Source organism: Heterodontus francisci, chromosome 11 (genome assembly GCF_036365525.1).
Source record: "Heterodontus francisci isolate sHetFra1 chromosome 11, sHetFra1.hap1, whole genome shotgun sequence".
In the NCBI taxonomy this organism is placed as follows: Eukaryota; Metazoa; Chordata; class Chondrichthyes; order Heterodontiformes; family Heterodontidae; genus Heterodontus; species Heterodontus francisci.
Window position 1 is genome coordinate 119,145,954 of NC_090381.1, and position 24,304 is coordinate 119,170,257.

At 51.9% G+C, this 24,304-nt stretch overlaps 1 protein-coding gene across 11 annotated transcripts in view; it reads right to left on the minus strand.

Moving 5' to 3' along the window:
• The window catches only part of lpp (LIM domain containing preferred translocation partner in lipoma), a 621,439-nt gene that overhangs the window by 19,860 nt on the left and 577,275 nt on the right, over nt 1-24,304 (minus strand). For all 11 annotated transcript variants that reach the window (XR_010976005.1, XM_068042851.1, XM_068042848.1 and 8 more), the window contains 2 exons: nt 12,708-12,886; nt 10,550-10,670 (listed from right to left, as the gene is read on the minus strand). Coding sequence is in view for 10 of the 11 variants with exons in the window: in XM_068042851.1 (XP_067898952.1) it covers nt 10,550-10,670; nt 12,708-12,886 (300 nt within the window). In the remaining variant the exon portion in view is untranslated. The remainder of the gene's footprint in view (nt 1-10,549; nt 10,671-12,707; nt 12,887-24,304) is intronic.

A 24,304-nucleotide genomic window follows, 5' to 3' on the forward strand; every position in this document is an offset into this window, starting at 1 on the left:
AGCACTCCCTCAGTACTGACCCTCTGACAGTGCAGCACTCCCTCAGTACTGACCCTCTGACAGTGCAGCACGCCCTCAGTACTGACCCTCTGACAGTGCAGCTCTCCCTCAGTACTGACCCTCTGACAGTGCAGCACTCCCTCAGTACTGACCCTCTGACAGTGCAGCACTCCCTCAGTACTGACCCCCTGACAGTGCAGCTCTCCCTCAGTACTGACCCTCTGACAGTGCAGCACTCCCTCAGAACTGACCCCCTGACAGTGCAGCTCTCCCTCAGTGCTGACCGTCCGACAGTGCAGCACTCCCTCAGTACTGACCCTCTGACAAGGCAGTGCTCCTTCAGTACTGACCCTCCGACAGTGCAGCGGTCCCTCAGTACTGACCTTCTGACAGTGCAGCACTCCCTCAATACTGACCCTCTGACAAGGCAGTGCTCCTTCAGTACTGACCCTCCGACAGTGCAGCACTCCCTCAGTACTGACCTTCCGACAGTGCAGCACTCCCTCAATACTGACCCTCTGACAAGGCAGTGCTCCTTCAGTACTGACCCTCCGACAGTGCAGCTCTCCCTCAGTACTGACCCTCTGACAGTGCAGCACTCCCTCAGTACTGACCCTCTGACAGTGCAGCACGCCCTCAGTACTGACCCTCTGACAGTGCAGCACGCCCTCAGTACTGACCCTCTGACAGTGCAGATCTCCCTCAGTACTGACCCTCTGACAGTGCAGCACTCCCTCAGTACTGACCCTCTGACAGTGCAGCACTCCCTCAGTACTGACCCTCTGACAATGCAGCACTCCCTCAGAACTGACCCTCTGACAGTGCAGCTCTCCCTCAGTACTGACCCTCTGACAATGCAGCACTCCCTCAGAACTGACCCTCTGACAGTGCAGCTCTCCCTCAGTACTGACCCTCTGACAGTGCAGCACTCACTCAGAACTGACCCTCTGACAGTGCAGCACTCCCTCAGTACTGACCCTCTGACAGTGCAGCACGCCCTCAGTACTGACCCTCTGACAGTGCAGCACACCCTGAGTACTGACCCTCTGACAGTACAGCACTCCCTCAGTACTGACCCCCTGACAGTGCAGCACTCACTCAGAACTGACCCTCTGACAGTGCAGCTCTCCCTCAGTACTGACCCTCTGACAGTGCAGCACTCACTCAGAACTGACCCTCTGACAGTGCAGCTCTCCCTCAGTACTGACCCTCTGACAGTGCAGCACTCCCTCAGTACTGACCCTCTGACAGTGCAGCACGCCCTCAGTACTGACCCTCTGACAGTGCAGCACGCCCTCAGTACTGACCCTCTGACAGTGCAGATCTCCCTCAGTACTGACCCTCTGACAGTGCAGCACTCCCTCAGTACTGACCCTCTGACAGTGCAGCACTCCCTCAGTACTGACCCTCTGACAATGCAGCACTCCCTCAGAACTGACCCTCTGACAGTGCAGCTCTCCCTCAGTACTGACCCTCTGACAATGCAGCACTCCCTCAGAACTGACCCTCTGACAGTGCAGCTCTCCCTCAGTACTGACCCTCTGACAGTGCAGCACTCACTCAGAACTGACCCTCTGACAGTGCAGCACTCCCTCAGTACTGACCCTCTGACAGTGCAGCACGCCCTCAGTACTGACCCTCTGACAGTGCAGCACGCCCTCAGTACTGACCCTCTGACAGTGCAGATCTCCCTCAGTACTGACCCTCTGACAGTGCAGCACTCCCTCAGTACTGACCCTCTGACAGTGCAGCACTCCCTCAGTACTGACCCTCTGACAGTGCAGCACTCCCTCAGTACTGACCCTCTGACAATGCAGCACTCCCTCAGAACTGACCCTCTGACAGTGCAGCTCTCCCTCAGTACTGACCCTCTGACAGTGCAGCACTCCCTCAGAACTGACCCCCTGACAGTGCAGCACTCCCTCAGAACTGACCCCCTGACAGTGCAGCTCTCCCTCAGTAATGACCCTCTGACAGTGCAGCTCTCCCTCAGTACTGACCCTCTGACAGTGCAGCACACCCTCAGTACTGACCCTCTGACAGTACAGCACTCCCTCAGTACTGACCCACTGACAGTGCAGCTCTCCCTCAGTACTGACCCCCTGACAGTGCAGCACTCACTCAGAACTGACCCTCTGACAGTGCAGCTCTCCCTCAGTACTGACCCTCTGACAGTGCAGCACTCCCTCAGTACTGACCCTCTGACAGTGCAGCACGCCCTCAGTACTGACCCTCTGACAGTGCAGCACGCCCTCAGTACTGACCCTCTGACAGTGCAGATCTCCCTCAGTACTGACCCTCTGACAGTGCAGCACTCCCTCAGTACTGACCCTCTGACAGTGCAGCACTCCCTCAGTACTGACCCTCTGACAATGCAGCACTCCCTCAGAACTGACCCTCTGACAGTGCAGCTCTCCCTCAGTACTGACCCTCTGACAGTGCAGCACTCCCTCAGTACTGACCCTCTGACAGTGCAGCACTCCCTCAGTACTGACCCTCTGACAATGCAGCACTCCCTCAGAACTGACCCTCTGACAGTGCAGCTCTCCCTCAGTACTGACCCTCTGACAGTGCAGCACTCCCTCAGTACTGACCCTCTGACAGTGCAGCTCTCCCTCAGTACTGACCCTCTGACAGTGCAGCTCTCCCTCAGTACTGACCCTCTGACAGTACAGCACTCCCTCAGAACTGACCCCCTGACAGTGCAGCTCTCCCTCAGTACTGACCCTCTGACAGTGCAGCACTCCCTCAGTACTGACCCTCCGACAATACAGCACTCCCTCAGAACTGACCCCCTGACAGTGCAGCTCTCCCTCAGTACTGACCCTCTGACAGTGCAGCTCTCCCTCAGTACTGACCCTCTGACAGTACAGCACTCCCTCAGAACTGACCCCCTGACAGTGCAGCTCTCCCTCAGTACTGACCCTCTGACAATGCAGCACTCCCTCAGAACTGACCCTCTGACAGTGCAGCTCTCCCTCAGTACTGACCCTCTGACAGTGCAGCACTCCCTCAGAACTGACCCCCTGACAGTGCAGCACTCCCTCAGAACTGACCCCCTGACAGTGCAGCTCTCCCTCAGTAATGACCCTCTGACAGTGCAGCTCTCCCTCAGTACTGACCCTCTGACAGTGCAGCACACCCTCAGTACTGACCCTCTGACAGTACAGCACTCCCTCAGTACTGACCCACTGACAGTGCAGCTCTCCCTCAGTACTGACCCCCTGACAGTGCAGCACTCACTCAGAACTGACCCTCTGACAGTGCAGCTCTCCCTCAGTACTGACCCTCTGACAGTGCAGCACTCCCTCAGTACTGACCCTCTGACAGTGCAGCACGCCCTCAGTACTGACCCTCTGACAGTGCAGCACGCCCTCAGTACTGACCCTCTGACAGTGCAGATCTCCCTCAGTACTGACCCTCTGACAGTGCAGCACTCCCTCAGTACTGACCCTCTGACAGTGCAGCACTCCCTCAGTACTGACCCTCTGACAATGCAGCACTCCCTCAGAACTGACCCTCTGACAGTGCAGCTCTCCCTCAGTACTGACCCTCTGACAGTGCAGCACTCCCTCAGTACTGACCCTCTGACAGTGCAGCACTCCCTCAGTACTGACCCTCTGACAATGCAGCACTCCCTCAGAACTGACCCTCTGACAGTGCAGCTCTCCCTCAGTACTGACCCTCTGACAGTGCAGCACTCCCTCAGTACTGACCCTCTGACAGTGCAGCTCTCCCTCAGTACTGACCCTCTGACAGTGCAGCTCTCCCTCAGTACTGACCCTCTGACAGTACAGCACTCCCTCAGAACTGACCCCCTGACAGTGCAGCTCTCCCTCAGTACTGACCCTCTGACAGTGCAGCACTCCCTCAGTACTGACCCTCCGACAATACAGCACTCCCTCAGAACTGACCCCCTGACAGTGCAGCTCTCCCTCAGTACTGACCCTCTGACAGTGCAGCTCTCCCTCAGTACTGACCCTCTGACAGTACAGCACTCCCTCAGAACTGACCCCCTGACAGTGCAGCTCTCCCTCAGTACTGACCCTCTGACAGTGTAGCTCTCCCTCAGTACTGACCCTCTGACAGTGCAGCACTCCCTCAGTACTGACCCACTGACAGTGCAGCTCTCCCTCAGTCCTGACCCCCTGACAGTGCAGCACTCCCTCAGTACTGACCCTCTGACAGTGCAGCACTCCCTCAGTACTGACCCTCTGACAGTGCAGCACGCCCTCAGTACTGACCCTCTGACAGTGCAGCTCTCCCTCAGTACTGACCCTCTGACAGTGCAGCACTCCCTCAGTACTGACCCTCTGACAGTGCAGCACTCCCTCAGTACTGACCCCCTGACAGTGCAGCTCTCCCTCAGTACTGACCCTCTGACAGTGCAGCACTCCCTCAGAACTGACCCCCTGACAGTGCAGCTCTCCCTCAGTGCTGACCGTCCGACAGTGCAGCACTCCCTCAGTACTGACCCTCTGACAAGGCAGTGCTCCTTCAGTACTGACCCTCCGACAGTGCAGCGGTCCCTCAGTACTGACCTTCTGACAGTGCAGCACTCCCTCAATACTGACCCTCTGACAAGGCAGTGCTCCTTCAGTACTGACCCTCCGACAGTGCAGCACTCCCTCAGTACTGACCTTCCGACAGTGCAGCACTCCCTCAATACTGACCCTCTGACAAGGCAGTGCTCCTTCAGTACTGACCCTCCGACAGTGCAGCTCTCCCTCAGTACTGACCCTCTGACAGTGCAGCACTCCCTCAGTACTGACCCTCTGACAGTGCAGCACGCCCTCAGTACTGACCCTCTGACAGTGCAGCACGCCCTCAGTACTGACCCTCTGACAGTGCAGATCTCCCTCAGTACTGACCCTCTGACAGTGCAGCACTCCCTCAGTACTGACCCTCTGACAGTGCAGCACTCCCTCAGTACTGACCCTCTGACAATGCAGCACTCCCTCAGAACTGACCCTCTGACAGTGCAGCTCTCCCTCAGTACTGACCCTCTGACAATGCAGCACTCCCTCAGAACTGACCCTCTGACAGTGCAGCTCTCCCTCAGTACTGACCCTCTGACAGTGCAGCACTCACTCAGAACTGACCCTCTGACAGTGCAGCACTCCCTCAGTACTGACCCTCTGACAGTGCAGCACGCCCTCAGTACTGACCCTCTGACAGCGCAGCACACCCTGAGTACTGACCCTCTGACAGTACAGCACTCCCTCAGTACTGACCCCCTGACAGTGCAGCACTCACTCAGAACTGACCCTCTGACAGTGCAGCTCTCCCTCAGTACTGACCCTCTGACAGTGCAGCACTCACTCAGAACTGACCCTCTGACAGTGCAGCTCTCCCTCAGTACTGACCCTCTGACAGTGCAGCACTCCCTCAGTACTGACCCTCTGACAGTGCAGCACGCCCTCAGTACTGACCCTCTGACAGTGCAGCACGCCCTCAGTACTGACCCTCTGACAGTGCAGATCTCCCTCAGTACTGACCCTCTGACAGTGCAGCACTCCCTCAGTACTGACCCTCTGACAGTGCAGCACTCCCTCAGTACTGACCCTCTGACAATGCAGCACTCCCTCAGAACTGACCCTCTGACAGTGCAGCTCTCCCTCAGTACTGACCCTCTGACAATGCAGCACTCCCTCAGAACTGACCCTCTGACAGTGCAGCTCTCCCTCAGTACTGACCCTCTGACAGTGCAGCACTCACTCAGAACTGACCCTCTGACAGTGCAGCACTCCCTCAGTACTGACCCTCTGACAGTGCAGCACGCCCTCAGTACTGACCCTCTGACAGTGCAGCACGCCCTCAGTACTGACCCTCTGACAGTGCAGATCTCCCTCAGTACTGACCCTCTGACAGTGCAGCACTCCCTCAGTACTGACCCTCTGACAGTGCAGCACTCCCTCAGTACTGACCCTCTGACAGTGCAGCACTCCCTCAGTACTGACCCTCTGACAATGCAGCACTCCCTCAGAACTGACCCTCTGACAGTGCAGCTCTCCCTCAGTACTGACCCTCTGACAGTGCAGCACTCCCTCAGAACTGACCCCCTGACAGTGCAGCACTCCCTCAGAACTGACCCCCTGACAGTGCAGCTCTCCCTCAGTAATGACCCTCTGACAGTGCAGCTCTCCCTCAGTACTGACCCTCTGACAGTGCAGCACACCCTCAGTACTGACCCTCTGACAGTACAGCACTCCCTCAGTACTGACCCACTGACAGTGCAGCTCTCCCTCAGTACTGACCCCCTGACAGTGCAGCACTCACTCAGAACTGACCCTCTGACAGTGCAGCTCTCCCTCAGTACTGACCCTCTGACAGTGCAGCACTCCCTCAGTACTGACCCTCTGACAGTGCAGCACGCCCTCAGTACTGACCCTCTGACAGTGCAGCACGCCCTCAGTACTGACCCTCTGACAGTGCAGATCTCCCTCAGTACTGACCCTCTGACAGTGCAGCACTCCCTCAGTACTGACCCTCTGACAGTGCAGCACTCCCTCAGTACTGACCCTCTGACAATGCAGCACTCCCTCAGAACTGACCCTCTGACAGTGCAGCTCTCCCTCAGTACTGACCCTCTGACAGTGCAGCACTCCCTCAGTACTGACCCTCTGACAGTGCAGCACTCCCTCAGTACTGACCCTCTGACAATGCAGCACTCCCTCAGAACTGACCCTCTGACAGTGCAGCTCTCCCTCAGTACTGACCCTCTGACAGTGCAGCACTCCCTCAGTACTGACCCTCTGACAGTGCAGCTCTCCCTCAGTACTGACCCTCTGACAGTGCAGCTCTCCCTCAGTACTGACCCTCTGACAGTACAGCACTCCCTCAGAACTGACCCCCTGACAGTGCAGCTCTCCCTCAGTACTGACCCTCTGACAGTGCAGCACTCCCTCAGTACTGACCCTCCGACAATACAGCACTCCCTCAGAACTGACCCCCTGACAGTGCAGCTCTCCCTCAGTACTGACCCTCTGACAGTGCAGCTCTCCCTCAGTACTGACCCTCTGACAGTACAGCACTCCCTCAGAACTGACCCCCTGACAGTGCAGCTCTCCCTCAGTACTGACCCTCTGACAGTGTAGCTCTCCCTCAGTACTGACCCTCTGACAGTGCAGCACTCCCTCAGTACTGACCCACTGACAGTGCAGCTCTCCCTCAGTCCTGACCCCCTGACAGTGCAGCACTCCCTCAGTACTGACCCTCTGACAGTGCAGCACTCCCTCAGTACTGACCCTCTGACAGTGCAGCACGCCCTCAGTACTGACCCTCTGACAGTGCAGCTCTCCCTCAGTACTGACCCTCTGACAGTGCAGCACTCCCTCAGTACTGACCCTCTGACAGTGCAGCACTCCCTCAGTACTGACCCCCTGACAGTGCAGCTCTCCCTCAGTACTGACCCTCTGACAGTGCAGCACTCCCTCAGAACTGACCCCCTGACAGTGCAGCTCTCCCTCAGTGCTGACCGTCCGACAGTGCAGCACTCCCTCAGTACTGACCCTCTGACAAGGCAGTGCTCCTTCAGTACTGACCCTCCGACAGTGCAGCGGTCCCTCAGTACTGACCTTCTGACAGTGCAGCACTCCCTCAATACTGACCCTCTGACAAGGCAGTGCTCCTTCAGTACTGACCCTCCGACAGTGCAGCACTCCCTCAGTACTGACCTTCCGACAGTGCAGCACTCCCTCAATACTGACCCTCTGACAAGGCAGTGCTCCTTCAGTACTGACCCTCCGACAGTGCAGCTCTCCCTCAGTACTGACCCTCTGACAGTGCAGCACTCCCTCAGTACTGACCCTCTGACAGTGCAGCACGCCCTCAGTACTGACCCTCTGACAGTGCAGCACGCCCTCAGTACTGACCCTCTGACAGTGCAGATCTCCCTCAGTACTGACCCTCTGACAGTGCAACACTCCCTCAGTACTGACCCTCTGACAGTGCAGCACTCCCTCAGTACTGACCCTCTGACAATGCAGCACTCCCTCAGAACTGACCCTCTGACAGTGCAGCTCTCCCTCAGTACTGACCCTCTGACAATGCAGCACTCCCTCAGAACTGACCCTCTGACAGTGCAGCTCTCCCTCAGTACTGACCCTCTGACAGTGCAGCACTCACTCAGAACTGACCCTCTGACAGTGCAGCACTCCCTCAGTACTGACCCTCTGACAGTGCAGCACGCCCTCAGTACTGACCCTCTGACAGTGCAGCACGCCCTCAATACTGACCCTCTGACAGTGCAGATCTCCCTCAGTACTGACCCTCTGACAGTGCAGCACTCCCTCAGTACTGACCCTCTGACAGTGCAGCACTCCCTCAGTACTGACCCTCTGACAGTGCAGCACTCCCTCAGTACTGACCCTCTGACAATGCAGCACTCCCTCAGAACTGACCCTCTGACAGTGCAGCTCTCCCTCAGTACTGACCCTCTGACAGTGCAGCACTCCCTCAGAACTGACCCCCTGACAGTGCAGCACTCCCTCAGAACTGACCCCCTGACAGTGCAGCTCTCCCTCAGTAATGACCCTCTGACAGTGCAGCTCTCCCTCAGTACTGACCCTCTGACAGTGCAGCACACCCTCAGTACTGACCCTCTGACAGTACAGCACTCCCTCAGTACTGACCCACTGACAGTGCAGCTCTCCCTCAGTACTGACCCTCTGACAGTGCAGCACTCACTCAGAACTGACCCTCTGACAGTGCAGCTCTCCCTCAGTACTGACCCTCTGACAGTGCAGCACTCCCTCAGTACTGACCCTCTGACAGTGCAGCACGCCCTCAGTACTGACCCTCTGACAGTGCAGCACGCCCTCAGTACTGACCCTCTGACAGTGCAGATCTCCCTCAGTACTGACCCTCTGACAGTGCAGCACTCCCTCAGTACTGACCCTCTGACAGTGCAGCACTCCCTCAGTACTGACCCTCTGACAATGCAGCACTCCCTCAGAACTGACCCTCTGACAGTGCAGCTCTCCCTCAGTACTGACCCTCTGACAGTGCAGCACTCCCTCAGTACTGACCCTCTGACAGTGCAGCACTCCCTCAGTACTGACCCTCTGACAATGCAGCACTCCCTCAGAACTGACCCTCTGACAGTGCAGCTCTCCCTCAGTACTGACCCTCTGACAGTGCAGCACTCCCTCAGTACTGACCCTCTGACAGTGCAGCTCTCCCTCAGTACTGACCCTCTGACAGTGCAGCTCTCCCTCAGTACTGACCCTCTGACAGTACAGCACTCCCTCAGAACTGACCCCCTGACAGTGCAGCTCTCCCTCAGTACTGACCCTCTGACAGTGCAGCACTCCCTCAGTACTGACCCTCCGACAATACAGCACTCCCTCAGAACTGACCCCCTGACAGTGCAGCTCTCCCTCAGTACTGACCCTCTGACAGTGCAGCTCTCCCTCAGTACTGACCCTCTGACAGTACAGCACTCCCTCAGAACTGACCCCCTGACAGTGCAGCTCTCCCTCAGTACTGACCCTCTGACAGTGTAGCTCTCCCTCAGTACTGACCCTCTGACAGTGCAGCACTCCCTCAGTACTGACCCACTGACAGTGCAGCTCTCCCTCAGTCCTGACCCCCTGACAGTGCAGCACTCCCTCAGTACTGACCCTCTGACAGTGCAGCACGCCCTCAGTACTGACCCTCTGACAGTGCAGCTCTCCCTCAGTACTGACCCTCTGACAGTGCAGCACTCCCTCAGTACTGACCCTCTGACAGTGCAGCACTCCCTCAGTACTGACCCCCTGACAGTGCAGCTCTCCCTCAGTACTGACCCTCTGACAGTGCAGCACTCCCTCAGAACTGACCCCCTGACAGTGCAGCTCTCCCTCAGTGCTGACCGTCCGACAGTGCAGCACTCCCTCAGTACTGACCCTCTGACAAGGCAGTGCTCCTTCAGTACTGACCCTCCGACAGTGCAGCGGTCCCTCAGTACTGACCTTCTGACAGTGCAGCACTCCCTCAATACTGACCCTCTGACAAGGCAGTGCTCCTTCAGTACTGACCCTCCGACAGTGCAGCACTCCCTCAGTACTGACCTTCCGACAGTGCAGCACTCCCTCAATACTGACCCTCTGACAAGGCAGTGCTCCTTCAGTACTGACCCTCCGACAGTGCAGCTCTCCCTCAGTACTGACCCTCTGACAGTGCAGCACTCCCTCAGTACTGACCCTCTGACAGTGCAGCACTCCCTCAGTACTGACCCTCTGACAAGGCAGCGGTCCCTCAGTACTGACCTTCCGACAGTGCAGCACTCCCTCAGTACTGACCCTCTGACAAGGCAGTGCTCCCTCAGTACAGACCATCTAACAGTGCGGCACTCCCTCAGTACTCCACTGGGACTGTCGGTCTGGATTATGGGCTCAAGTCTCTAGAGTGGGTCTTCAACCCAGAACCTTCTGACTCAAAGCGAGCAGAGCTCGCCACTGAGCCACAGCTGACACCAATTACTAAGTAAGGCTATTATTCTCGACAGAGGTCTCATAGCCGGTGTTAATGGCACTTTCTGTGGATATATGAATGACAACGATCCTACCTCACAGCGGTAACATTGCACATGGAAATCACGGTCGAGAGCCACAATGCGCACAGTCTCCTCCTGGCCTTGGGCTGGCATAATGGCCTCATTGCACACAGAGCATCTCGGGGCAAATTTCCTGCAGGAGCAGAAGGCAAAGATCAAAGTGATTAAACATAGCTCAGCCAGAGCTCAATCTGAGCTGGACACGATCCCTTCAGGAACTGTCCCCCAGTGAGAGTCAGCACCTTCAGGAACTGTATCCCAGTGAGAGTCAGCACCTTCAGGAACTGTCCCCCAGTGAGAGTCAGCACCTTCAGGAACTGTATCCCAGTGAGAGTCAGCACCTTCAGGAACTGTATCCCAGTGAGAGTCAGCACCTTCAGGAACTGTATCCCAGTGAGAGTCAGCACCTTCAGGAACTGTATCAAAGAACAAAGAACAAAGATAATTACAGCACAGGAACAGGCCCTTCGGCCCTCCAAGCCTGCGCCGATCCAGATCCTCTCTCTAAACATGTCGCCTATTTTCTAAGGTTCTGTATCTCTTTTCTTCCTGCCCATTCATGTATCTGTCTAGATACATCTTAAAAGACTCCATCGTGCCCGAATCTACCACCTCCGCTGGCAACGCGTTCCATGTGCCCACCACCCTCTGCATAAAGAACCTTCCACGCATATCCCCCCTAAACATTTCCCCTTTCACTTTGAACTCGTGTCCTCTAGTAATTGAAACCCCCACTCTGGGAAAAAGCCTCTTGCTGTCCACCCTGTCTATACCTCTCATGATTTTGTACACCTCAATCAGGTCCCCCCTCAACCTCCGTCTTTCTAATGAAAATAATCCTAATCTACTCAACCTCTCTTCATCGCTAGCGCCCTCCATACCAGGCAACATCCTGGTGAACCTCCTCTGCACCCTCTCCAAAGCATCCACATCCTTTTGATAATGTGGCGACCAGAACTGTACGCAGTATTCCAAATGTGGCCGAACCAAAGTCCTATACAACTGTAACATGACCTGCCAACTCTTGTACTCAATGCCCCGTCCGATGAAGGAAAGCATGCCGTATGCCTTCTTGACCACTCTATTTACCTGCGTTGCCACCTTCAGCGAACAGTGGACCTGAACACCCAAATCTCTCTGGACATCAATTTTCCCCAGGACTTTTCCATTTACTGTATAGTTCACTCTTGAATTGGATCTTCCAAAATGCATCACCTCGCATTTGCCCTGATTGAACTCCATCTGCCATTTCTCTGCCCAACTCTCTAATCTATCTATATTCTGCTGTATTCTCTGACAGTCCCCTTCACTATCTGCTACTCCACCAATCTTAGTGTCGTCTGCAAACTTGCTAATCAGTCCACCTATACTTTCCTCCAAATCATTAATGTATATCACAAACAACAGTGGTCCCAGCACGGATCCCTGTGGAACACCACTGGTCACACGTCTCCATTTTGAGAAACTCCCCTCTACTGCTACTCTCTGTCTCCTGTTGCCCAGCCAGTTCTTTATCCATCTAGCTAGTACACCTTGGACCCCAAGCGCCTTCACTTTCTCCATCAGCCTGCCATGGGGAACCTTATCAAACGCCTAGTGAGATTCATTCCAACTTTTATAGTTCATCAATTGGGATGATTAATCCTTCACTTGGTCCCTTAATCCATAATTTCCCCTTTGGAAAGGCCTAGGAACAATTCCAAGGGGGTGGTGTTGGGGGTGGGGGGGGGGTTCCTTCTACCCGTCTGCCCCCCTTTCCACTGCCTGACCGGAAAGTAGAAGCGTGAGTCTGAACTGCAGCCAGAAATAGAGGGGCAGACTCTCAAATCATGGATGAAGGGGCTGCAGCCTCTCATACTTCATATAAACCCGAAACACGGACTCATCCAGGCCACAAACATTACAGACGGCCTGGAGTCCCTGAATCGACAAAAACATGTTAAAGGGGACTGGCCCTTGCAGCACTGTCTACAGCAGATCCATGGGAGGAGAGTCAGTAGAGTACAATACATCAGATAGAATTCTTTCAAATATTCATTGACTTCATGGTTGAAGTACTGGTTAACTAAGTATTAGTTAACAACTGGCTAAATTATTGGTGAAGTATTGCTTATGGTATTAGTTAAGATAATAATTAAGTTGTTTGTGACATTTTGTTTAAGGTACATACTTGTGGAAATCCTCGATGCAGTGAATTTGATTGGATGCATCGACAGTGAAGGGGATCCCATCGAGACTGCGATGGCACACCACGCAGGTGAAGCATTGTGGGTGATATGCCTTTCCTGTTGCACGCAGGATACGCTCCATGATTGGCTTCGAGCAAACGCTGCACTTTTCCAGAGTGTTCTGTGAGGAAGAGAGAAGCAAGAAGCAAAGAGATTCAATATTCAGAGCAGCAATACCTGATGGTAAAAACAGAAAACACTGGAAATACTCAGCACCTGTGGAGAGGGAAAAACAGAGCTAACGGGTGGAATCTTAACAGGACTGTGAGGTGGCTTGGGAGGCTGGTGAGGGGCATGTTTGAAATTTGGTTCCATGACGCTGTCCCGCCTCTGTGTGAGTTTTCTCCGGGCAGGCTGACATGCGAATCGTAATCAACTCCACAGAGGCGGCCAGCCATTAAAGCCCCACAGAGGGGTGATTTCCAGACGCTGCCAGCACTTTCCCAATGTCGGATGAGCCCTCTGCTGAGGCTGGAGTCTGGCAGTGACCTGGAGACAGCCTCCTGGCAGTAGGCCAAGGGCCTATCACAGCCTGCTCTCAATTCCCCAATCCCGGAGCTGCTCAGCTGAAAAGTCCACAGCCACGGCATTATCGATCCTGATGGCCCGACCACTGTGGGATTTATTTAATTTCAAGTTTCGAGCAGACTTCCAAGAACACCTCCATCTTGAGGTGTCTTCATGCTCCCCTACCTGCCTCGGCAGCACCCACCCCTGGCAGTGGGGCTGCCAGCTGTGCAGTGGTCTCGGCCCTTTCATTGGGCCTCCTGCTTTGGGAACCCACCCACCCTCCTGTAAATTGGCCGCCTCCTGCGACAGTGTGTGGTCAGCAGATATCAGCAGCTCAGGCCCCAGAAATGGGGCCAAAGCCTGAAAATTTTTAAAGCTGATAAGATTGCACCCAACATATCAGGTCAGTGACCTAGATAGATAGAATAGAACATTACAGCGCAGTACAGGCCCTTCGGCCCTCGATGTTGCGCCGACCTGTGAAACCATCTGACCTACACTATTCCATTTTCATCCATATGTCTATCCAATGACCACTTAAATGCCCTTAAAGTTGGCGAGTCTACTACTGTTGCAGGCAGGGCGTTCCACGCCCCTACTACTCTCTGAGTAAAGAAACTACCTCTGACATCTGTCCTATATCTTTCACCCCTCAACTTAAAGCTATGACCCCTCGTGTTTGCCATCACCATCCGAGGAAAACGACTCTCACTATCCACCCTATCTAACCCTCTGATTATCTTATATGTCTCTATTAAGTCACCTCTCCTCCTTCTTCTCTCCAACGAAAACAACCTCAAGTCCCTCAGCCTTTCCTCGTAAGACCTTCCCTCCATACCAGGCAACATCCTAGTAAATCTCCTCTGCACCCTTTCCAAAGCTTCCACATCCTTCCTATAATGCGGTGACCAGAACTGCACGCAATACTCCAGGTGCGGTCTCACCAGAGTTTTGTACAGCTGCAGCATGACCTCGTGGCTCCGAAACTCGATCCCCCTACTAATAAAAGCTAACACACCATATGCCTTCTTAACAGCCCTATTAACCTGGGTAGCAACTTTCAGGGATTTATGTACCTGGACACCAAGATCTCTCTGTTCATCTACACTACCAAGAATCTTCCCATTAGCCCAGTACTCTGCATTCCTGTTACTCCTTCCAAAGTGAATCACCTCACACTTTTCCGCATTAAACTCCATTTGCCATCTCTCAGCCCAGCTCTGCAGCCTATCTATGTCTCTCTGTACCCTACAACATCCTTCGGCACTATCCACAACTCCACCGACCTTCGTGTCATCCGCAAATTTACTAACCCACCCTTCTACACCCTCATCCAGGTCATTTATAAAAATGACAAACAGCAGTGGCCCCAAAACAGAACCTTGCGGTCCACCACCAGTAACTAAACTCCAGGAACTGGGAAAAGTTAGAAATGTAATCGGTTGTAAACAAGTGAAAGGAGGGAGGTGGATAAAGAACAGAAGGAAAGACCTGCGATAGGGTGAAAGACAGCAGAGATTAAATGACAGAAGAGTTCATGGTGCAGGGCCAAAGGGAATGGTAATGGGCAAGAAAAGAAACAAAACATGTGTCTAGAGGAAGGTGACTGGCAGAACGATGAACAGCTGTTGGCTGAAAACTAAAAAAAGAGAAAAAGAAAGTAAGACCAAAACCAAAAAAGAAAAAAGAAACAAGGGCAATTAGAGATGGGCAACAAATGCTGGCCTTGTCAGCGACACCCACATCCCATGTAAGAATAGAAAAACAAAGTTTCCTACATTGCAACAGGAACTACACTTCAAAATGAAGTGGTTGTAAAGTGCTTTGGGATGTCCTGAGATCATGAAAGGTGCTATATAAATGCAAGTTGTTGTTGTAACCTCTTCTGCTCAGATTGGAAAGATTAAGGGCTAAAGTTTTCACATGACGTAATGTGGCTTTTCGAAGCACTATGTCACAGCACTCGCTCCAACAGTTGAGAATGGCCATTAAGCCCATCCTATCCCATCCTTCCAGCTAGACAGCTTCACTACCTCCCATTATACTATTCAACTCCCTCAAAAAGGATGCACAGGTTCATGCCCCCTCTCCCCTACCCAGAGCCCACTCTGTGTGCTGGTCATTCTTGTGTGTCGGTCACTCTTGTGTACCGGTTAATCTGTGTGTCAGTCAGTGTGTTGGTTACTCTGTGTGTCAGTCACTCCGTGTGTCAGTCAGTGTGCTGGTCACTCAGTGTGTCGGTCACTCTGTGTGTCAGTCAGTGTGCTGGTCACTCTGTATGTTGGTCACTCCGTGTGTCAGTCACACCGTGTGTTAGTCAGTGTGCTGGTCACTCTGTATGTCGGTTACTCCGTGTGTCAGTCACTCCGTGTGTTAGTCAGTGTGCTGGTCACTCTGTATGTCGGTCACTCCGTGTGTTAGTCACTCCGTGTGTTAGTCAGTGTGATGGTTACTCTGTATGTCGGTCACTCCGTGTGTCAGTCAGTGTGCTGGTCACTCTGTATGTCGGTCACTCCATGTGTCAGTCAGTGTGCGAGTCACTGTATGTCGGTCACTCCGTGTGTCAGTCAGTGTGCTGGTCACTCTGTATGTTGATCACTCAGTGTGTCAGTCAGTGTGCTGGTCACTCTGTATGTCGGTCACTCCGTGTGTCAGTCAGTGTGCTGGTCACTCTGTATGTCGGTCACTCCGTGTGTTAGTCACTCCGTGTGTTAGTCAGTGTGATGGTTACTCTGTATGTCGGTCACTCCGTGTGTCAGTCAGTGTGCTGGTCACTCTGTATGTCGGTCACTCCATGTGTCAGTCAGTGTGCGAGTCACTGTATGTCGGTCACTCAGTGTGTCAGTCAGTGTGCTGGTCACTCTGTATGTTGATCACTCAGTGTGTCAGTCAGTGTGCTGGTCACTCTGTATGTCGGTCACTCCGTGTGTCAGTCAGTGTGCTGGTCACTCTGTATGTTGATCACTCAGTGTGTCAGTCAGTGTGCTGGTCACTCAGTGTGTCGGTCACTCTGTGTGTCAGTCAGTGTGCTGGTCACTCTGTATGTTGGTCACTCCGTGTGTCAGTCACACCGTGTGTTAGTCAGTGTGCTGGTCACTCTGTATGTCGGTTACTCCGTGTGTCAGTCACTCCGTGTGTTAGTCAGTGTGCTGGTCACTCTGTATGTCGGTCACTCCGTGTGTTAGTCACTCCGTGTGTTAGTCAGTGTGATGGTTACTCTGTATGTCGGTCACTCCGTGTGTCAGTCAGCGTGCTGGTCACTCTGTATGTCAGTCACTCCGTGTGTCAGTCAGTGTGCTGGTCACTCTGTATGTTGATCACTCAGTGTGTCAGTCAGTGTGCTGGTCACTCTGTATGTCAGTCACTCCGTGTGTCCGTCAGTGTGCTGGTCACTCTGTATGTTGGTCACTCCGTGTGTTAGTCACTCCGTGTGTTAGTCAGTGTGCTGGTTACTCTGTATGCCGGTCACTCCGTGTGTCAGTCAGTGTGCTGGTCACTCTGTATGTCTGTCACTCCGTGTGTCAGTCAGTGTGCTGGTCACTCTGTATGTCGATCACTCCGTGTGTCAGTCAGTGTGCTGGTCACTCTGTATGTCGGTCACTCCGTGTGTCAGTAAGTGTGCTGGTCACTCTGTATGTCGGTCACTCCGTGTGTTAGTCACTCCGTGTGTTAGTCAGTGTGCTGGTTACTCTGTATGCCGGTCACTCCGTGTGTCAGTCAGTGTGCTGGTCACTCTGTATGTCTGTCACTCCGTGTGTCAGTCAGTGTGCTGGTCACTCTGTATGTCGATCACTCCGTGTGTCAGTCAGTGTGCTGGTCACTCTGTATGTCGGTCACTCCGTGTGTCAGTAAGTGTGCTGGTCACTCTGTATGTCGGTCACTCCGTGTGTCAGTCAGTGTGCTGGTCACTCTGTATGTCAGTCACTCCGTGTGTCAGTCAGTGTGCTGGTTACTCTGTGTGTCAGTCACTCCATGTGTTAGTCAGTGTGCTGGTTACTCTGTATGTCAGTCACTCCATGTGTTAGTCAGTGTGCTGGTTACTCTGTATGTCAGTCACTCCGTGTGTTAGTCAGTGTGCTGGTTACTCTGTGTGTCGGTCACTCCGTGTGTTAGTCAGTGTGCTGGTCACTCCGTATGTCAGTCATTCCGTGTGCCAGTCAGTGTGCTGGTTACTCTGTATGTCGGTTACTCTGTGTGTCAGTAAGTGTGCTGGTTACTCTGTATGTCGGTCACTCTGTATGTCGGTCACTCCGTGTGTTAGTCAGTGTGCTGGTTACTCTGTATGTCGGTCACTCCGTGTGTTAGTCAGTGTGCTGGTCACTCTGTATGTCAGTCACTCCATGTGTCAGTCAGTGTGCTGGTTACTCTGTGTGTCAGTCACTCCATGTGTTAGTCAGTGTGCTGGTTACTCTGTATGTCGGTCACTCCGTGTGTTAGTCAGTGTGCTGGTCACTCTGTATGTCAGTCACTCCATGTGTCAGTCAGTGTGCTGGTTACTCTGTGTGTCAGTCACTCCATGTGTTAGTCAGTGTGCTGGTTACTCTGTATGTCAGTCACTCCGTGTGTTAGTCAGTGTGCTGGTTACTCTGTGTGTCGGTCACTCCGTGTGTTAGTCAGTGTGCTGGTCACTCTGTATGTCGGTCACTCTGTATGTCGGTCACTCCGTGTGTTAGTCAGTGTGCTGGTTACTCTGTATGTCGGTCACTCCGTGTGTTAGTCAGTGTTCTGGTCACTCTGTGTGTCAGTCACTCCGTGTGTTAGTCAGTGTGCTGGTTACTCTGTGTGTCGCTCACTCCGTGTGTTAGTCAGTGTGCTGGTCACTCTGTATGTCAGTCACTCCGTGTGTTAGTCAGTGTGCTGGTTACTCTGTGTGTCGCTCACTCCGTGTGTTAGTCAGTGTGCTGGTTACTCTGTGTGTCGGTCACTCCGTGTGTTAGTCAGTGTGCTGGTTACACTGTATGTCGTTCACCCCGTGTGTTACTCAGTGTGCTGGTTACTCTGTGTGTCGCTCACTCCGTGTGTTAGTCAGTGTGCTGGTCACTCTGTATGTCGTTCACCCCTTGTGTTACTCAGTGTGCTGGTTACTCTGTGTGTCGCTCACTCCGTGTGTTACTCAGTGTGCTGGTTACTCTGTGTGTCGCTCACTCCGTGTGTTAGTCAGTGTGCTGGTTACTCTGTGTGTCGCTCACTCTGTGTGTCAGTCAGTGTGCTGGTCACTCTGTATGTCAGTCACTCCGTGTGTTAGTCAGTGTGCTGGTTACTCTGTATGTCAGTCACTCCGTGTGTCAGTCAGTGTGCTGGTCACTCTGTATGTCAGTCACTCCGTGTGTTAGTCAGTGTGCTGGTTACTCTGTGTGTCGCTCACTCCGTGTGTCAGTCAGTGTGCTGGTTACTCTGTATGTCAGTCACTCCGTGTGTCAATCAGTGTGCTGGTTACTCTGTGTGTCGGTCACTCCGTGTGTCAGTCAGTGTGCTGGTTACTCTGTGTGTCGCTCACTCCGTGTGTCAGTCAGTGTGCTGGTTACTCCGTGTGAAGATGAATTTCCTGACATGGGGTTAATCTTCCTTTTCCCCAGCTGGACCCAGTGCCTGCTTGGCAATGTTTAGTTGGAAGTTGTATTGAAGATTTGAAAGGGCCGGAGAAGGTCACTTTTCCCGTGCCTCCTCCCACATGGCGAGATGCCATTCTCACAACTCCGTAACCCAACATCAGGATCAGCCTGGCTCTACCACCTCCAGGGTTACAAATCCCTGGTGAGCAGAACGAGGTACAGTTCCACGGGTGGCATCTGAGCAGATGCTTGTGCCGTTTGATCGTGACACCATCTGATTTATACCCTGCTGTTCTCTGAATGCCACATCTCTTCTTGTGCTGACAGATACTGGTTTGCACAACAGATGTGCTAACCATTTACTCCCCATCTAGAACAAATCCCACTGAGGCACGCACAGCAAGGATTTATGGGATTGCTGACACAAGCTTTATGTTAAGGTCCAAATCCCAAAACTGTGGAGACATCAGGTATTGATCAATATAAGGCCTTGGCAACACAGAGCCAGCTGACAATGCATAAAACTCTCCAGGCCAGAAGGTAGAGTCGACTGTCTCTCCAGTCACAGAAAGGAAACCTAATATTAAGAGGGTGGAGGCAGAGGGAGGGTAAAGCAGGAGAAAAATGCATGGGATATCGGCAAAGGAGTTGCAAGAGAATGGACGGCAGCATGATCAATGTCACTGGCGTCGTCTGGAGCCAAACATATCAGAGAAATACACGTATATAATAAAAGCAAAATACTGCGGATGCTGGAAATCTGAAAAACAAACAAGAAATGCTGGAAATACTCAGCAGGTCTGGCAGCATCTGTGGAGAGAGAAGCAGAGTTAACGTTTCAGGTCAGTGACCTTTCATCAGAACTGGCAGATATTAGAAATAAGAACAAAAGAACAAAGAACAGTACAGCACAGGAACAGGCCATTTGTCCAAGCCTGCACCGATCTTGATGCCTGCCTAAACTAAAACCTTCTGCATTTCCGGGGACCGTATCCCTCTATTCCCATCCTATTCATGTATTTGTCAAGATGCCTCTTAAACGCCATTATCGTACCTGCTTCCACCATCTCCCCTGACAGCAAGTTCCAGGCACTCACCACTCTCTGTGTAAAGAACTTGCCTCGCACATCCCCTCTAAACTTTGCCCCTCGCACCTTAAACCTATGCCCCCTAGTAACTGACTCTTCCACCCTGGGAAAAAGCTTCTGACTATCCACTCTGTCCATGCCACTCATAACTTTGTCAACCTCTATCATGTCACCCCTCCACCTCCACATAAATTGTAAAAGGTTTTAAGCAAGTAAAGCGGGGGTGGGGCAACAGATAACAATGGAGAGGGTGTTGATAGGACAAGGTCACAGAGAATAACTGACCAGAAGGTCATGGAGCAAAGGCAAACAGTATGTTAATGGTGTGGTGAAAGACAAAGTGTTAGTACAGGGAGGGTGTTAATGGACTGAAAACTGAGCAGCCTGGCCCCAAGCAAAACATGAAAAAAACATTGGGTAGGCACAGTAGAAACAAACTAAACAAATTAAAATAAACACAAAAAAGAAAAAATAGCTAAAAATAAAAATAAAAAGCGGGGCCCCGTCATGCTCTGAAATTATTGAACTCAATGTTCAGTCCGGCAGGCTGTAGTGTGCCTAATCGGTAAATGAGATGCTGTTCCTCGAGCTTGCGTTGATGTTCACTGGAACACTGCAGCAATCCCAGGACAGAGATGTAAGCATGAGAGCAGGGGGGAAGTGTTGAAATGGCCAGCAACTGGAAGCTCGGGTCATGCTTTTGGACTGAGTGGAGATGTTCCGCAAAGCGGTCACCCAGTCTGCGTTTGGTCTCCCCAAGGTATAGGAGACCACACTGTGAGCAGCGAATACAGTATACTACATTGAAAAACTCGTGTCAGTCTCCAGCCAGTGCTGAAATAGCTGACCCCAGCTGGAATAGTTATTGATGAGTTTAGTGTCCCAGGGCAAGGAAAGAGAAACAGCCAAGACTCTTGCTCCTAGTAAGTGAGCTTGTATTCATTTTGAGTAAGGATGGGATCAGGTTTCAGCCTCAATGACTGAATAGTCCGTCAATACTCTTTGCCAAGGATCACACATTTGGCCAGATATCAGAGAGCACATGACCGTTCACAGATACGCCCTTACGTCATTCACCCTGGACTGTAACTGTTTCCCTTATAGCTACAACATTCCCCATGCTCCCCTTGCAACAACTGCCCAATAAACGGGAACACAGGAACAGTAGGAGGCCATTCAACCCATCAAGCCTGTTCTGCCATTCAATTAGATGACGGCTGATCTGTACCGTAACTCATTTTACCCATCTTTGCTCCAGAACCCTTAATCCTCTTACCCAACAAAAATCTAGCAATATCAGTTTTGAAATTTTCAACTGACCCCCAGTTTCAACAGCTTTTTGGGGATGAGAGTTCCAGATTTCTACCCACCTGAGTGTGAAGAGGCAGCTTCCTGACATCACCCCTGCACAGCCTGGCTCTAACTGTAAGGTTATGCCCCCTTGTTCTTGCATGCTCTATTTACCCTATCTAATCCTTTAATCATTTTAAACACTTTGATTAGGTCACCCCTTAATCTTCTATACTCAAGGCAATATAAGCCTCCCTTTGTACAATTTGTCCTCGCAATTTAATTCTTTCAGCCCCGACTTCATTCTGGTGAATCTATGCTGCAGCCCCTCCAAGGCCGATATATTCTTCCTGAGGTGAGATGTCCAGAACCGAACGCAGTTACTCCAGATGGCTCTGATCAGACTATAATTGTAGTATAACTTCCAGCCCTTTGCATTCCATTCAATGCACAATTACCATTCTGTCTAAAAGTCGCACACGGCCTGTTCCAGCAACAGGAACAGGGGGAGGCCATTCAGCCCCTCCATTTGATTAGCTCATGCTTGATCAGCATCTTAACTCCACCCACTCGCCCTTGCTCCATCTTTCTAAAATACTCTGATCCACTTAGTCCTGGTGACTCTCTTGACACAGTGCTGCTGCCAATGTCACATGACGTTACATGAAAGCATTGCCAAGGAGAACTTCGACAGTTGAAAAACATCAAACTGACGAATCAAACAACACTTGTTGGCAAGAACCCAAGCTTGAGTTGTACTGAGGGAGGGCGGGTCAAAGGTCAATGGCCAGCACTCTGTCACATTATTGCACAAGTACTTTTAATTCTGGACAATATTAACAATTTAATGTAAAAGTGGCCAATTAAACAACAGCTACATCAAATGCTTAAATATAGTCAATGCAGTTTGTCACGTATAAAACAAAATCAAACCAACAGCCCATATGGGTTTATTTAAGATCTGTTCTTACTATCTTCATCAACTTCTCTGAAGATTGTGTGACCTTCAGAAGGAGGTTTTGATTGCACTAATGCAAACTAGGCAGTGATTGTAAAAAATAACTTTAACATGTAACAGTGAGATTAAAGTCTGCATATTCTTCAGTCCTTTTAATCCCTTTACTAACTTTGAACATTTTTTGCAGAAATTGGAAGATAAATAAAACTCCAACTTTTCTACTTGAGGGGAAAACATTGACTGAATGTCTGGTCAGCAGGAAGGCCCATCTTTCCCCAATCCACAAGCTCTCCTCAAGTAACAAAGTCAAGGGTCTGGGGTGAAGCAGGTTAGAGATCAAACTTAATCCAACATCAGTAACCATGCTAATGGCCACACAACTGCAGCCTGAGGTAGACTAACTTATTAACTGCAATCTGTGTTTCCTCTCTGACATGCGTGGTATTATGACCAGTTGAGAAAGATGTCTAGGGGTCCCTCGCAGCCTTCACCTGGTCTTACGCAACAGGGTTTTATTTTTAAACACACCGTGGTTTTTAGCTCCCCCTTGGTGAATCCTTGTTCACTGCTTTCCAAGTATAAGGCCTAACCAGCACAAACAGGTTTTCTTAGGTTTAAGGAAGAAAGGTTGAAATTTTATTAAACTTAAACTCTAATTCGGTTAACGCCTGCGGATACGGGACGCACCCGTGCTAGCATGCATACACGATACATACATGCAGATAGAGACAGAAAAGAGCAGAAGAAAAATAAAGTGGAAAAGCTTGAGGCAATATCTGAAGAGGGTTTTTGTTACGGTTCTTCGAGCTGACTGTGGAGTCCTTGATTGTAGGTAGATCTTGCTTTTCGTAAGTATTCTTCTTAAACCTTGTTCGCTGTAGGAGACTTTCCTCTCTTGGGGTTCATGTGTCTTCAGTGGATTTGGAGTTCCGTGAGAAAGAGATGGGAGCAGACAGACAGGAGAGGTCTTCCTCAGTCCAGGAGCATTCTGTAGTCTCTCAGTTCAAACTGTTTGTACAATTCAGAAAAAACAGGTTGCCAAGCAGGTTAGTCACGTGACCAGCTGGTCTGACCATGTCTGTTTGTGGATTCAGCCATCCCAGCAGTCATCCTGAAATTTGAGCTCCCTCACCTTCAATGTCTGGTACTCAAAGTCCGTTGTGGGTTAAATTGGATAAGGATAATTGTCACCACAAGCATTGCCTGTTAATATGAAAATGTATTCCCAGCCAAGGGCCTGGTGATTTTTTAAAACAAGTCCTTTCTTCACTTCAACAACAGTTTTCAAATCAATGTTCATATGACAAAATTAATATGCCTCATTCTTGGCAGGTGGGGGTGGGGGGGGTCTGCATGACAGTGGGTTAGTGTTAGAATAGTGAGGGGTTAGTGGTGGGATACCAGTAGGTTAGTGTGGTCACACTAAGTGTTTGTAAATGGAGTGCACTGTAAACGAATGTAAAAGTTGGGATAGAAACAAAAGTGCTGGAAATACTTATCAGGTCTGACAGCATCTGTGGAGAGAGAAACACAGTTAACGCTTCAGGTCAGTGACCTTTCATCAGAACTTGAGACACTGAAAGAGGCGCTTGGCCCTCGCTGCACTCAGTGTATCAAGGTGGCCCAGGTGTATGGAGCACTCCCGTCCGAGCTGACCCCCATTTGGATGGAATTTCTCATCGGCACCAGGCCCCAAAACCTCCCTCGGGAGCCTCGGTCCCACAACCTAAGCCGACTCTTGAAAATTCCCTCTTGCCATTCGACTCCGCGCAGAGGGGTTTCCTGTATGGGCTGCTCTTATATGCCTTCCACTTCCTCATCCTCATCTGCTGTCTGGACATGTTGTGGCATTCCAGCCTGCTGGCCGGAGGAGGCGGGGTGTCCCCCACGGGAGGCACTCTACTTGGGAGTCCTCCCTTTTTCCATTGGGAATTTGATGTGGATGGTGTTCCATGCAGCGCTCCCGTGGAATAGAGTGTAAGTCGATTCACGGACTCCATCACTGCCTGTAATTTCCGCGGCCCGGAGGAGTCTGTATTTCACATCCATGCAGGATGTGTGAGTTGCAGCCCCAATTCCATTATCTGGGGGGGGGGGTGCTTCTCAAGTTCTGGCTGCACTTCTGTCCCATGCTCCTGATC